The following is a 14,849-nucleotide window of genomic DNA, read 5'->3' as shown; positions in this document are numbered from 1 at the left end:
ACATTCAGTATAAGCAGAGGTGACTGTGCTACATATAGTTAGCTTTGAAAGCATTTGGTGCTTCTGTAATATCGCAGACAGGCAAAAGGGTTAATGTAATCACAGCCACACAGCTACAGAAACAAAGGAGAGAGATAGAGGGAGGTTGTTCAGTCTTTACCTTCAGCTTCGTCTATATTAATCTTTTTCTGCTTTCTTTTCTCCGGAGCCTTATGGAGAGAGAGAGAGTGGTTGGGCAAGGGCTGGCTGCTTGTGTCAAGGCTGGGCCCAGCCCTGCCGTTTTCCCCTTGGGGATGGGCTGAACCGGCTTTCCCTGAAGGCCTGTCCTCCCCCTGGGAGCCACAAGGAGAGCGGAGCAGGGCATTAGAGCCCTGATGAATCATTGTGGAAGTATGGGAAACAGTAATGACAACAAGTGGGGACCAGTACTACTGATGGTGAGGAGGGTGACAAGTTGTAAATAAGATGTGTGATCAAAAGGTTTCAAAACTCTGGCTATAAAAAGCAAAAATCCGAGTTGTCTCTGTGTAAAGTGCTGCAACACTTCCAGCACTTCTGGTAGATTTAAATCACTCCTAAAAATTTCCCTTCTGAGTACTCGCATCTGGCTTTCTCCAACGTGCACTGGATTTTGTCAGGATTTGACATGTTTGTCTAGAATAGAGAACAAAGCTGACAGGCACCACATTTTAGGTTTTTCCATCCAAAGTTCTCCTTTTAACACCTCAGGATATTGCAGCAGAGCATGGATGGCCTGACCCTGGGGGACACAATTTATACACCATAAACTACTGGATGTGACACAATGAGGAGCATGCTCCTTTTTGTGCTTCTGACCGAATTCTTCAGGGTTACTGCGGGTCTGGAAAATACTCGATGGTCTGTGGGTCGGAGCCAGAGTCTGGCATTACCTGACATGGTTGTTTGACACAGAAGTTGAGTTTTGATTTCCATTTTTGTCCGAGCTCCATGGTGATACTGTCGGCAGGCACTTGCAAGGGGTCAGAAGGGAACTTCTAGGGAGAGATCTAAAAGTAGCAGAAGAACTGCAAGTAGTGCAGCGCTTTACAACGAGCTACCCTCGAATTTGTGTTAAAAATCTTTTTTTGCTTAATATTTTTAGAGTTCTGGTTCCTTGTAAAAACAATTTAATGGGCAGTGATTGACACGAGTTTCACTGATTTGGGGTGTTTGAAAAACAATTAAATGGGATCAAATCATCGGCTGTTTTGCGATAAAGAATCAATGACAGGTACTGGAAAAACTTCAGACATATGCAGTTGATCAAAGACAGCTGAGATGTTCCATTCAGACAGCCATAATGTCCATTGTGTGCACTAAGCATCATCAACGTGTAGGCTAACAGTAGCATACACCACAACACAAGAGGGACCAACTATCAACTACTTAAAGCTGCACTACTAAAGATTGAAGAATCAATAAGGAAGGCGATGAATGACCACTTCAGCTGGTCATCAAACCCCACTAGCTTCAAGAAACCCAGACAGCAAGTTAAAGTTCTACTGCCACCACGAACTACAACCCTTCAAGTGCCCAGAGTGAGTTTTTGAGGTTCCGATACCCGGCAAAAGCTCTATGAACACGAGCTCACATTGCCCAGCGGGTGGGTTTGTTATGGAAAAAAAGAGAACCAGAAACCAGAGAGAAAAGTTGATGATGCATTTGGCCACAGGCAGACCACAGTAATGGAACATTAGGAACCCTGACAGTGTGACGAGGTTATCTGCCCCACAGCAACAGTCCACATAGACACAGACACAGCCACATAATACACCTGCACATTTGTACCACATTGCAAACAGACATGGGTGATTGAAGACAGCAACAGAGACACTTAGTAGCGTGATATCATCAACCAGGCAGTGGAGACATTCGGTGGGTTATGGAACATTCCAGAGCAAGAAATTGGAAATAAGAAGCTGTAGGAGATCTTACTGTTGTTGATTGGTTTCTGCTTGTAGAAGCCGGGAGGTGACTCTTAGAGGGAGCTACTTTCTGTTTGTCTGCTGAACAACACCGGCGTACAGATACACATGCAAAAGGAATAAGAAATGAGACAGTTTTCACATTTGGTATTTACAGGAGAGTGTGTGTGTGTATGTGTTCCTCACCTTTTCCAGGAGAATGTTCTGCTACATCTAATACCACTCGAAGGCCGTCCAGGTTGGAAATAGGAAGACCTAAATCTAAAGGCTCGGACTCTCCACTCTGCATCACACAGACACAAATTCAATAAGAGTTTGATATCATTACCTACATGCCTTTCTGCAGTCTGAGGAGGAGTGACTTACAATGCGTGCCACCAAGTCAGAAAGGTGCAGGCCATATTTGGCCACAACAGGTCTCAGGACTTCAGTCACCGGCTTCGTAGGCTTCGCTTTCAGACCCACTGATCGGTTGATGGGAACCAAGTCCAGTCTAGATTAAAGGAATACAGAGTTACCATTCTGAAATAGCAACTTTAATGTAAACCAAGCTTTTAAAGTCAGAATGCGCCAATGTGGAACTGTTTTTGTACTGTACCTGAACAGGGTGCGCTTTTCTAGTCTGAGGTCCCGAGAGCACAGAGTCATACAGTCTTGGTCCAAAACAAGTGGCTGAGAAACAGAAAAATAAGCACATCAATCATTAAAGAAATCCGGCTAGTTGCATGGTCATAAAGGTTGACAGTTGTAGCTTCTTTAGGTAAAAATCGCCATGCTCACAACAAGCTAAAAAAAAAGTACCTGACACGCTTTGAACATAGGAAGTTGATGTATGGTATTTCTAACATTTTGACAAATTGCTTCTTTGTTTGAGAGTGAATAAAAGTATTAAAGCTGTTCACCATGAATCCAAAACATTATCTTTAAATAGAGTAATATGCTAGTTTTATAAAGTGAGGATGAACTACTAGGCTGGAAGCTAATTAGTTTATCCTGAGCCCCATGTTAATTAAAAACAGACAAGAAAACCAAGCCAGACCTACTTTTGTTCGTTTGTGTCACGTGGAATTATTTTTGATTTGTATAGAAGCTTTGAAAAAAAGGATCTTTAAGACTGAACCATATCTAACAGAGTTTTACCTTCTCCCCTCCAACCAGGAAGAGGTCTATAGCTGCCAGGTTGATGCAGAGCTTCTCACAGATGCCCAACAGCAGGTCTCTGATGGACACACCTGCCCTCAGTGGCACAGAGCAACACGAGCCATCTGGCAATGTTATATTACACTGCCTGAAGGGGGCGCCGCCTCCTCCTCGCTCTGCTGACACTGACAATGCACTACGAGAAACATCACCCTGGGAGAAGAAGAAAAAGGTGAAAAGTAAAAACTCTGATTAAAAAAAAAAAGTTGTTATTTTAGTTTTAAAGGAGAAGCCGCTCCATGCTGATACGCATCTGATCATGTTTCTTTCCAGACTGACCTCATTCCTTCCCAACCCTGACGTCCCAAGCTCCAGGCTGGCTCCTGAAGACAGCGAACCCTGAGACTCACGGCGCCCATTGCTGCCAGCAAAGTCTAATAAAAAAACAAACCAAAAATATCATTAGTCGTGTCGAGAAAAAAACAGACACAATCATTTCAAACCTAAATTGACAGCAATAATCGAGCTTATGTAGAAAAGAGGGAAAAGACAAAATGAGTTTTATCTATATGTTTAATTTAGCAAGTTCTTTAGAATGTCAAATGCAAACAGCTTTTTGGGATCTGCACACAATCAGTTTTCGGTGACCTTTATGATGAAAAAGTAACTGTACGGCAACTGACATTTTCTAGAAATATGTTTTCCTTCCTGAAAACTCTTAATCTGCAGGAATTCAATGGAAAAAAAGAAAAAGACTGACTGTAGTTAAAGTCTGTCAGCTCTCGTTTCTTGGGCCCTTTGCCAAAACTCCTGTTTCGGGACCAAGAGAAAAACATCCCTTTCTTCCGATCTCCCGAATCATCTCCTCTGTCCTCATTTACAGATCGACCCGATTTGCTCTTTTTGTCCTCCTGTATGACACAAACAAAAACAAAGAAGAGCACAAACTGGTAAAAACATACAGAAGTACACAAATAATCAGAAAAAATAGTTCTTGTAATCCCATTACAGTACACAAAAGTGCAAATGCACAAGACAGCTGCTGATATTTTAGCCCACAAGTTATTTTTCTGACGTGCTCAAGATAGTTCACATTCCCTGGCCCACAATTTCTATCAATCCTTAATAACAAAAGGATCCCATTTGAATTTTACAATAAATGTGATCACAGTAGCCTCAACAAACTCCCGTGACCTTCTACGTCTATCAGGAGGGTCCAAACCACACTGTTTTTTAAAAAGTTAAGAACAAAGTTTTTGTTTCAAACTAAGCTCTGTTGCATTGCAGGGTAGAAAGCTTTTTGTTGAATTACCTTCTTGGGTGTAGAGAGGTTGGAGCGGTCAGACCCAGTGGTGCTGTGTTTGGAGGTGGGGCTGCTTGGGATGTGGTAAGGATCAGGCAATGGTCTGCCCTCAACCTCTGCCAGCATACACTCCTGGTACAGCAGAGACTTGAGAAACCTTGTGTAACTGTCAAACTTCATCAGGTTGAAAATCTAAAGGAGTGAAGAGAAAGGAAAAGGTGATGAGTGATCAAAAGAAAAGAGCAAAGCAAAAACGAAAGAAGAACAAAAGATTGTGCCCACAAGCAAACACTACAGAATACGGAGAGAAAACAAGAGAGGAGGAGGATTGTAAAGGTTAAGAAACAGCAGCAAAAACTGACAGAAGGAAAGCAAAAAAAGACAAGAGGTTCAACACAACAAAAAATAATTAAACTAAAATAAGATTATATTATTAGATCAGCAAGTCTATAAACCTAATGAATATTTATTACTATTTTTCTGGATTATTTTTTTTGGATGAACAGATGAAGAGGAAATGATGTATGTATGTTAGTGTTTATATGTTCAATTCAGCATTTGTATGTAAGTCTGAACCTACATCTTTCCTAAACAGTACCATGAGATCCTGGAAAAGATGTGATGTGTGATGTGCAAAAGTACAGAGGGTGCTGGTAGGGATGCCCTCCTAGCCTTGTGACTTTTATTTTAGTCTGAACATCTGAGCTGAGCTGTAGAAATCGATAGCGCTTTTCAGCAAATTCAACCCCTTCAGAAAATACACATTTATGAAGCCATTCGCATCCAAGATACTAGACAGCAATAAAAGAGAAATACTTGACCTTTTGGGCACTCAACACTGTTGCCCATTTTCAATAAGAGTTTGTTTTTCATTCAGTTTTATAAGTAATGACACGTTCATCCTTCTGGGAAATGCTCTTTTCACTTTGTTCTGATGGGGAAGGTCAAGTCAGTGTCACTTAAGCCTTTCAAACGTTACTGCGTATCACCTTGAGGCTTCAATAAATAGTTTTTTCTCACTTAGTATACTACCTGTAGTTGCTGCTCCTTGAACATGTCGGGTTTGGGGGCATTGAGGATGTCATCAGCAAGCTGAGCTTGACTGTCAATGTTAACTGGTGTTGTAGCTTTACTGGACAGGAAGGTGTTGTAGATCTCCCTGGCTCGTTGAGAGAGCTGGAACAAAGGCCAGCAGAAATTGAGAGAGGTGATTAACACATAACTTCATCCCTCATTATTACTAAAAAAAATCCTGGATGGATGTGTGTCATTGGATAATAACACGCTACCTGTTTGTTGTCGTTCTCAGGGACATGGCTGAAGAATTCGCACGCTTGCCAGAACAGGATATTCTCTTCACTGAACTCTTTCTTTAGGAACTCCTTTAGCAAAGGAATAAAAATGGTAATGATTTAGAAAAGTTTGATCAGACAGAGATGCAGTCAGAAGACCCAAGTACCTACACAACAATAAAGCAGGTTTAGAGGTAGTGTAATTATCAACTTCTGATGTGCAGCCTGTCAGCAACTGGTTATCACCAAGGATAATTCATTTTGCTTTTAGATTTCAGAAAATGATTTGTGTGAGGCAGATTTAACAGCGATAGAAACCAAAACAATATACATATATATGTATAGACAATACATGCAACGCAGTATAATGCAGTATACAATATAAATGTGTCAGGTAATATGTTTGTACCTTTAACTTTTATTTCTGCAGAAACACGTTTAAAAAAAATCCAACCTTTAAATAATGCTTTAGCTGATCTTCTAGAATAAAAGGATTTTTAAGCTGGTCATTACAGTGCTGTAGAGTACATTTCAGTCTTTTGACAATATATGATACTGCTGACACAAAAAAAACTACCCTGCACTTTTCAGTACACCATTAGAAAGAGTTGCTTAAAGTCATTTATCTGTCATGAGTATGCGCAGGCCAACACCAGCCAGACGTTGTTATAGTACCGAGAAGTAGCGGACCCCCACGGGGTCCTGCAGCAGTCTCTCAAAGCACACGGCCCAGCTGGCCACTCTCCTCTCAGTGTGGCGCCGGTGGCTCTGGACACTAGGCAGGCTGGCATTACTGTTGAGGCTGTTGTCACTGCTGCAGCCCTGCAGCTCCACGCTGTTCAGCTCTGTTCACACACACACACACACACACACACACACACACACACACACACACACACACACACACACACACACACACACACACACACACACACACACACACACACACACACACGTCAAGTGAGTTGAGTTAATTATTATTATTGATGAAGTTCATTTTTTGATTTAATTTCTATTTTAATTACACAAGTGCATTGAAAGCAGCACAGCCTTAGGCTATATGGTCCAGATTATTCTAGTTATAATATAAAGTTCTTCTTTTTTTTTTTCTCAGCCTGTTTTCTTCTGATTGCTGGGGCTTTTGAGTACCTGAAGGCAGGCCTATCAGCAGCATGGAACTTACCAGGGAAACAGTGTCCCAGGAGACAGTCCAGTGAGACTTTCTCGTCCCACAGACATACCTGCTGTGGATTTCCATTGTTTTGTTTTTTGCTTTTTAACTCTCAGAGTGTTATTGAGCAAACTTTCATCAGTACAGTCACAACAAATCGGATACAAACTATGTGATTGATTATGGTACATCAGATTTTTTACTCCAGATGATTTGTTGTAAATGAACGTCCATTATAAGTCCCTTTAACCCAGTGTTTCATAAATAACCAAAACAATAAAATATAACTAGTTTGATACAGTGAAGGTCTAAGATCATATAAAACGACACTTTTACACTCAAATGTAAATTACCTCACAGCAAATATCAGGAAATTCATCACATGAACATTTTTTGTAATTTAGTTGATGACAAATGATGCAGTCATCTAAGATTCTGTATCATGTGATACTGCGATTTACAAAGTTCACATCAAAGTGAATTTCCATAGAAAAATAATTCATGAATACAATGAAAAAAATACGCACTTCCTCTTTTCCTAAGGTCAAATCTGCATGTAGCCACGCTTCACTTGTTATCTTTGTGTAACAATTATATTTCCTTATCCAGATCATATACTTGAAAAGAACCAAACTGGAATTGAAACATTACCTTTGTATCTTTAACAGTGGAAATACTATTGCTATGGTGCACACCCTTGGTTAAAGATAAGCTGTATCACTGTATTTCAACAGACCATTTACATAGATTTTTGCATTAACGCGTCATCATTCTGTTTATTTTTCCCACTGCTAGACCACAGTGCAGCCATGTCCCTAATGCTTAGACAAAATCAGGAGACAGAGAAAGAGTCACACTGAGAATAATCATAATGGAGCTTGAGGCCTGATGAACTGAAAGTGGGTTGCTAAGTTGAGATAAAACAAAACACAAGAACAGCCAGCGGGAAGACATCACCGGTCAGGAGCCCGAAACGACGCACATCCTGTAAATAAACTAAAAAGACCAGTATTGAGCCTACAGCTAAGGTCTTACATGACTTAAAACTTGGAAAGATACGAGGCTATTAACCGAAAGTCCATTGTGAATTCTGCTTCTGCACATTTTTCTTGCGTTTAATGTTATCAGTGACAGTGTTCACATAAAAGGTTATCTCTAATCAGTTTTTCCAAACCGCTTGGCTCATTCATTCGTCTTCAGTTCTCAGCGGCATAGTAAACAACTACAGGGGCTCCTCCTAACATTAACAGCAATCTCTCACTGTGACCGAGAGGCAAACATTTATCCATGTATTGTCTAAACCAAGTATCCTGTTCCATGTCACAGGAGCTGGAGTCTATAACAACACACAGCCAGGACTAATTATCAGTGTATCAGTGAGACAGGCTTATAATACAAAGTCATGGCACAAAAGAAACAACAGGCTTAAAACGACCAAAAAAAAAAAAAAAAAGCCTCAGACACGATTTCTTGGAGGTTTTGTTATTTACTTGCTTTACATATATTTATTTCTTTACCTTGCATATTTTCCTCTGCAAATTAAAATCTTAAAAGAGAATCTTTCAATACTGACTGCTTTCCGTCCTGTCCACCACCATCCCTTTTGGATGATATTTTTGATTTTAAGCCAAATGCTAAGCGGGTTATAAGTGATGTTTATGAGCTGTTGAGTAATTTTAGGCTGTCCACATTGCAATCACTTAGGGAACGATGGGGAAGTGATCTTGGCCAACGGATTACAGATGAGACTTGGCACAAGATAATCAATAGCATTTCTTCATCATCTATTTGCCTTAAACATGTGGTGATTCAGTTCAAAGTTGTTCACCGTCTCCATTGGTCTAAAACTAGACTGAGCAAAATCAAGGATGGGTTTGACCCCACATGTGACCGGTGCAAACGAGAGCCTGCTTCCCTATTTCACATGTTCTGGGCGTGTCCAAAACTGGGTAGCTTTTGGAAAAGCATATTTGAAACCATATCCAACATATTTGGTGTTCCAATTGCACCCTGCCCGTTTATAGCTATTTTTGGAGTGACGCCTTGTGATGCCAGTCTTTCCAAATCACACTCTGATCTTCTGGCCTTCTGCACTCTTTTGGCCCGTAGAATGATATTATTGAAATGGAAAGAGCCACTTCCACCTGTATATGGGCAATGGGTTAAGGATGTCATGTACTATACTCAGCTGGAAAAGATCCGCTACACTGTAAAAGGTTCGGTTCGGCGGTTCTATGACACATGGCAACCTTTTCTTACTTACTTTGAAAGATTAAGTCCGGATACTATTGCTTAATGTGCGTGTGAGTGGGGTTTTTTTTTGTTTTTTTTTTTCTCTTGCTGTTGTTCATTTATTTTATTATTTACTTTGTATCTGTAACTTTATTTTATTTTATGTTATTTTGTCTCTCCTTTCCTCTCTGGCTGGGTTTTAGTTACACTGTTCTGGGGGGGTGGGGGCACAACTGTTTGTTAATTTTGCCATAATTGTTGTTGGAAGCAATTCTTTGTTCAATAAAAAGACATTGATCAAAAAAAAAAAAAAAGAGAATCTTTCACATTATTCTCAGCCAGAGTTTTACTTGTCTGCAGACACAGCTAAAGGCAACACTTATACTTTTTCCTAGCTCCCATGAAGTCTCTGCAGTAGAGTCACAGCTGGCAGACATCTGGATCCACACACAGTCTTGGGTTCACCCTCTGATGATGACATTTATGTCATTTAGATCTAAGCAGATGCCTGTATCTCCCAGAAAGCAACTATAAATCATCCAAGCCAACAGACATACCAAACAGCAAGCTTATCCCGATCAGCAACTCCATTTCATGCACGCACACACACACACACACACACACACACACACACACACACACACACACACACACTTGCACTCCCTTATGGCAGCAGCCTCCCATAGCACTACACTGAGCACCACCACAGTGCAAACACTACATGACAGAGATCCCAAAGTGTTAACACTGCCTGTCAAGCCTCCGAGTCCCAGTTTGATCCATCACTGGCAGGCTGCACTTAAACAAGCCTAAACAAGCCTGATCCAAAAAGTTGGATCTTTACACACTAAGACCCCCAAAAATCTGTAGTGCCAGACACCACAGGAAAAAAAAACTCCCATCCTCTGTCTACACCAAGGCTTCAGAGATGTTTCAATGGCAAAATTTTAATGTTGTTACTAAAAGGCATTTTACAGTGACAATTATGATAAGCAGTGAGTGAGATGAGTAAAGTAAGATTTACAAAAGGAATTTCTTAGGATTCTGTCCAATAACAGAAATTTAAAAAAAAAAACTGACACAAAGTTTCTAACTCGGTATTCCACTGAAATTCCGTTTAATTTTCAATAGATGAGAAACAGCACAGCAAACACAAAGTGAACTGTAGGAAAACCACAACACTCAATCATTGCCCTACTCAGACTTTACAACATTAACAGCTGCTGTACAGACAGGTTAAACTCATTTATTATCCACCTGTCAACTGGTAGTTCCAAAACCATCTGTCTAACAAGCAATCTCCATCTTGTGGTATTTTTCTTTAACTTCCTTCACGGGCCTAAAAAAAACAAACTGAATTTTCAACATGAAAAACCTTCTGCTGTCCAACATGTTGGCTTCATTGCTTCCCTGTGAACAAAATCTGCATTTCCTTCAGTTGGAAAAACAAGTATTCAAAGCTCCAGCTATCTCCTCACCTGGGTAAAGCTGGTAGGAGCCTGTGTGGTGCCAGCGGGGCAAGTAGCGAATCCTAAGGGGTAACCAAGTCCCTCCATCCATAATCCCCCTATCGGGGCCCCTCATGAACTCCAACACAAGAGGGCTGAACGCATAGTCCAAGAAAGGGCCCACATACACACACTCACACACACTTTTACACCAAAAGAGAAACAGAGAGAAGGTGGGAAATGGAAAAAGAAGGAGGATATAATGAGAAAGAGAGAGAGAGAGAGGTTGCTGCTGGTGAGCAACCTGGATGACAACCTGAGAAAGCACAGAGAGAGTCAGGTCACAACATGCACACGCACCTGCATGTGCATTCACACAGCTCTGTGAGCTTCCAGCCAGGGTAACCGATACAAGCACACACAGGCCTCAGAAAGATGAATAATTCAAAGCCGAGAGAGAAGGGAGATAAAAATGCCGGGCACACGCGCGTAAGGAAGGCCACTACTGAGGCTAATGAGGCCTGCAATACAGATGTTGTGGCGCATCTGGTGGAATCCAGTGGCTACATCAGGGCTGGTATATAAGGAGATGATTTAAAGCTACATTTTACACATTCTTTTAATTTTTTTCAATAAATCAGTCTAAGCATTGAAATGAGGCAATTTTAGACTTGAGCAATGGAAATGGGCTCCTACATTATGCAGGAGGTAAGCCGGCTAAAATCTACTCGATATACATAATTTATGCATCATAACGTATAGTGATTTTACCCATACGGCGTGTGTGTGCACAGAGTTACATTTCTCTCACTTGATCCTGGTGACAGTGATCTAACACAAGACAAAACGAGAACACCGTTGCAAAATGAGGAACCTCATTAGTCCCTTAGTTGTCATGTTCCCTATCTCATGCAAGAAAAAATATTAAAGGAGAGAAGTCTCACAAACAACACATTCTATCTTCCAGAGACATGCATTGTGGAAAAAGTGATGATAAACACTTCTACATTCAAGCTCACAGTAAACACGTCCACCATAAAATTCAGCGCTTCCCACCCCCCGTCTTGTTTCTCACCTCCTCTGCATTCTTTTATCTCCCATCTGCCATAAAATTTATCTTTCATATACATTTATGGGGTGTTAAAGCACAGTTTATCACAAATTAGAGCCAGTCTAACAAATCATGAAAATACACTGTGCGAATGGTCTGTCATCCTGATTAAGGCAAGGCAAGGCAAGTTTATTTGTATAGCACAATTCAACAACAAGGTGATTCAAAGTGCTTTACAGAGACATTAGAAACAAGAACAAATAAAAAGCATGATTTAAAATTAAAACAACAGTACCAAGACAACTGAAAAACAACAATGACAAAACACTAGAAAAGCACATCCTATGCAGCTTTCCAACAAGTCTCACGGAACTGGAACTGTTAGTTTTTGCATCTTGTTGGCACAGACGTTAAAAAATGCCTATTATATAGCCCCACCATGGGAAGATATGTAAAGTGAGTTATACAACCACTGACGAATGATCAAACAGCGTCTGTAACGCCTTCCCTTTGCAACACCTTCTCAGCCTGGAAACTGGCAGCCTGAATCTGATCAAGGCTTCTTCACAGATATTTGCAAGCCGTGATGACAAAAGGTGAAGTTCTATCTCGTCACCTGGGAGGAGACTTTGTCTGAAAGTTTGTATTAGTACAACTGTTGCAGCGTTTTTTAACTTTTAAATATTACACTGTGGTAATATGTGAACCATTATATCTAATCTACATCTCTGTATCATAAATACGCTTCTAAGGATTACAGAAGCAGAAAAAAAACCTACCAGTTGCTTCGTTATTATATTTACAAATTTGGCTTTATATTTAGCTTGCAGCCAGCCACCAGCAGCAGAATAAGCACAGGTGTGGCAGAAAAGCAGGCCAAACTAGCTCGCCTGTTGCTAGAGAAGTTATTGAAAGCAGACCAATGTTAGCTGGGTGCTACTGTGAGCATGGCCACGATGAAACGCAAGACCTAAACTGATAAAATACTCGATACACGCTAAATGAACCGCATCCTAACAACTCAAGAATGCAAGGTTTTGTACAATTATGGTAAAACTCACAATGGAGTTTTCTTTTCCATTATCGTGCATTTACTGCACTTGAAAAATGTCTACTTTAATTTTACTGAACTTGCAACGTAGAAAAAAAACAGCAAAACTAAACATGTCCCAGCTTGATGAGGACAGAGTCGGAGCACTGAAGGTGGTGTAAAAGCCACCTCTGCAGAGAAATTGATGCATCAAAGTTATGGTGCAAGACAAAACAAGATCACCATTTCTAAAATGATTTCAGAACAGCATTTGTTTTCCCTTTATTTTAGTGCTGTTGTTTTTCCCCCTTCTAACACAAAACTTTAAATTTTCAATAAAATTCCCCAGCTCAAGTAAGAAGAAGACCTGAAAATGATACTGAAATAATACAAAAATTTAAGGCATATTTACTCACCTCCATCAGAGACTGCAGCAGACTGTAAAAAGCAGAAAGACATGAGTTAGGATCTTTCTTCATCACACAGATGACACACATTAAAATCAGCTCACACAGGGCATGAGGCCCAAGAGGCCAGAGCATGCACTTTTGGCCACATGGAGACACAGACAGACTGACTGAGTTTCTAATAGGAATGATTCCATTATCAACACAGTTTCACATCATGACACAGCCAGATTAGCACCCACATTCATTGTCTTCTGCGTGGGTGGAATCGTCTGTTAACTGGCTGCGCTTGCTCTACAAGAAAACTCAAAAGGGTGGGGCCTACTGTCTGGGTGTATGTGTGAAAAGGTTAAGGATGGGTCCCGTCTCCTTTCAATAGGCAGGTGTGAAGTTTCCCTGCTTATCTCACAATCACAAACAGAGAGATGAAGAAACTCATTCAATCTCCATTTTAACGGTTTTCAACAACACAAACACGCAGATGTTAATACAGACACATAATCAAGCCAAACTTACTTCAGCCTAATATCACATTTCCCTGACACAGACCCAAAACGACACTCAGAAATACACACATATGGCGTACAGTGGGTTTTTCTCTCAGACATGCTGAGCTAGGATGAGATCACTCAACGCAGACATCAGTAATGTAGATTACTGTGGAACAATGCATCACAGTATGACTCAGGCCAAAGCCGAGCAGGAGACAAAAGAGGGAAAGAAAGGAAGGAAGAAAGAGAAAAATGGTTTGAGAAAGTTGAAAACTCCAAAAAAAAAAAGGGTTCAAAATGGAGCCTAATTTGCAATATGTGTCTTTTTATGCTCTTAATCTAACCGCTACCCTTGCTAATGGCAAACTTTCTGTTTATTCATGTTAAGAGAGCAGCCTGGTACCGAAGTGATCTGTAGGAATTTCCTACAGCGCATTTACCTTTGGGAAATTAACTTTTATTGAGCTCGTCATTACTCAGCACAGACATCAGAGTGTTCTCCAGATGAGCAGAAGTTTCTATAGGTCACACAGTCCATTCTTTAGAAATGCAACAACAAGTTGTGTGAAATAACATTGTTTCTTTCCGTGCTAAGGTTTACTGAATAATAAAATCATTCATTAGAAAGCAAATTAATGTGTTATAAGATCATTTTTATATTATACAATAAAGCTTTGAGCTGCAGCCTCATGTGCCTACTGTCAAACTGAAAGCTTTACTAGAGAGAAAAGTGATGCTATCTCAAAAAAGAAAAAAAATCCCTTTTAGTTGTAGTTATTTCATATTCACTTTAATTACCCAGATTTCTACCAGCAGCCTACATTTGGTTTTAGACACATGTGTCTCTGAGGAGTTAAGATAGGGAACAGCATAAGACAAAAGGTCAACAGTAGGAGTACACCTTTGTGTTCAAAAGAGTTACTAAAACTGAAACTGGTATTAAAATAAAAACAGAAGCACCACAAAGTCTAAAAAAAGGCAGTGTCTGCAACTGAGCATTACATTAGGTTCCAAACTATGCAAATTTTACAGTAACTAAAATACTGAAGTGGAAGTTCTGCTATTCTAATAGATTTGTTCACCTAAACACTCGTTAACCAATTTACAAAAACAATAACATTCTCTATTTGTAATAAGCCTACAGCATTAAAATTCTAAAATATCCAGACTCATATTCAATATGCAAACTGGGTACATCTAGTTCATTTGAACCCTTGGTGCTGTCTGTGTATGTGCTACCTGTTGAATTTTGGCTATTTCCTCTCTTAAATCAGATCTAGTCCTGCCCAGATGGTTCTGTCAGTGTAAAGATGTTTTCATACATAAACATCAAACAAT

At 40.2% G+C, this 14,849-nt stretch overlaps 1 protein-coding gene across 6 annotated transcripts in view; it reads right to left on the bottom strand.

Moving 5' to 3' along the window:
* The window catches only part of rgs12b (regulator of G protein signaling 12b), a 44,092-nt gene that overhangs the window by 2,237 nt on the left and 27,006 nt on the right, over window positions 1–14,849 (bottom strand). For 3 of the 6 annotated variants that reach the window (XM_004538878.3, XM_076885204.1, XM_004538879.3), the window contains exons 6-18: window positions 13,030–13,051; window positions 6,357–6,526; window positions 5,679–5,771; window positions 5,422–5,565; window positions 4,399–4,581; window positions 3,847–3,997; window positions 3,426–3,520; window positions 3,087–3,299; window positions 2,545–2,618; window positions 2,313–2,439; window positions 2,133–2,229; window positions 1,957–2,027; window positions 161–332 (exon numbers count right to left, since the gene is read on the bottom strand). In XM_004538878.3, coding sequence (XP_004538935.3) covers window positions 161–332; window positions 1,957–2,027; window positions 2,133–2,229; window positions 2,313–2,439; window positions 2,545–2,618; window positions 3,087–3,299; window positions 3,426–3,520; window positions 3,847–3,997; window positions 4,399–4,581; window positions 5,422–5,565; window positions 5,679–5,771; window positions 6,357–6,526; window positions 13,030–13,051 — 1,612 coding nt within the window. The remainder of the gene's footprint in view (window positions 1–160; window positions 333–1,956; window positions 2,028–2,132; window positions 2,230–2,312; window positions 2,440–2,544; window positions 2,619–3,086; window positions 3,300–3,425; window positions 3,521–3,846; window positions 3,998–4,398; window positions 4,582–5,421; window positions 5,566–5,678; window positions 5,772–6,356; window positions 6,527–13,029; window positions 13,052–14,849) is intronic. The other 3 variants (XM_004538881.3, XM_012919099.5, XM_012919102.5) reach the window with 3 other exon arrangements.

The sequence above is a fragment of the Maylandia zebra genome, linkage group LG6 (assembly GCF_041146795.1).
Source record: "Maylandia zebra isolate NMK-2024a linkage group LG6, Mzebra_GT3a, whole genome shotgun sequence".
Classification (NCBI taxonomy): Eukaryota; Metazoa; Chordata; class Actinopteri; order Cichliformes; family Cichlidae; genus Maylandia; species Maylandia zebra.
Note: the sequence above shows the minus strand (reverse complement) of the source record. Positions and strands in the feature narration are given on the sequence as shown.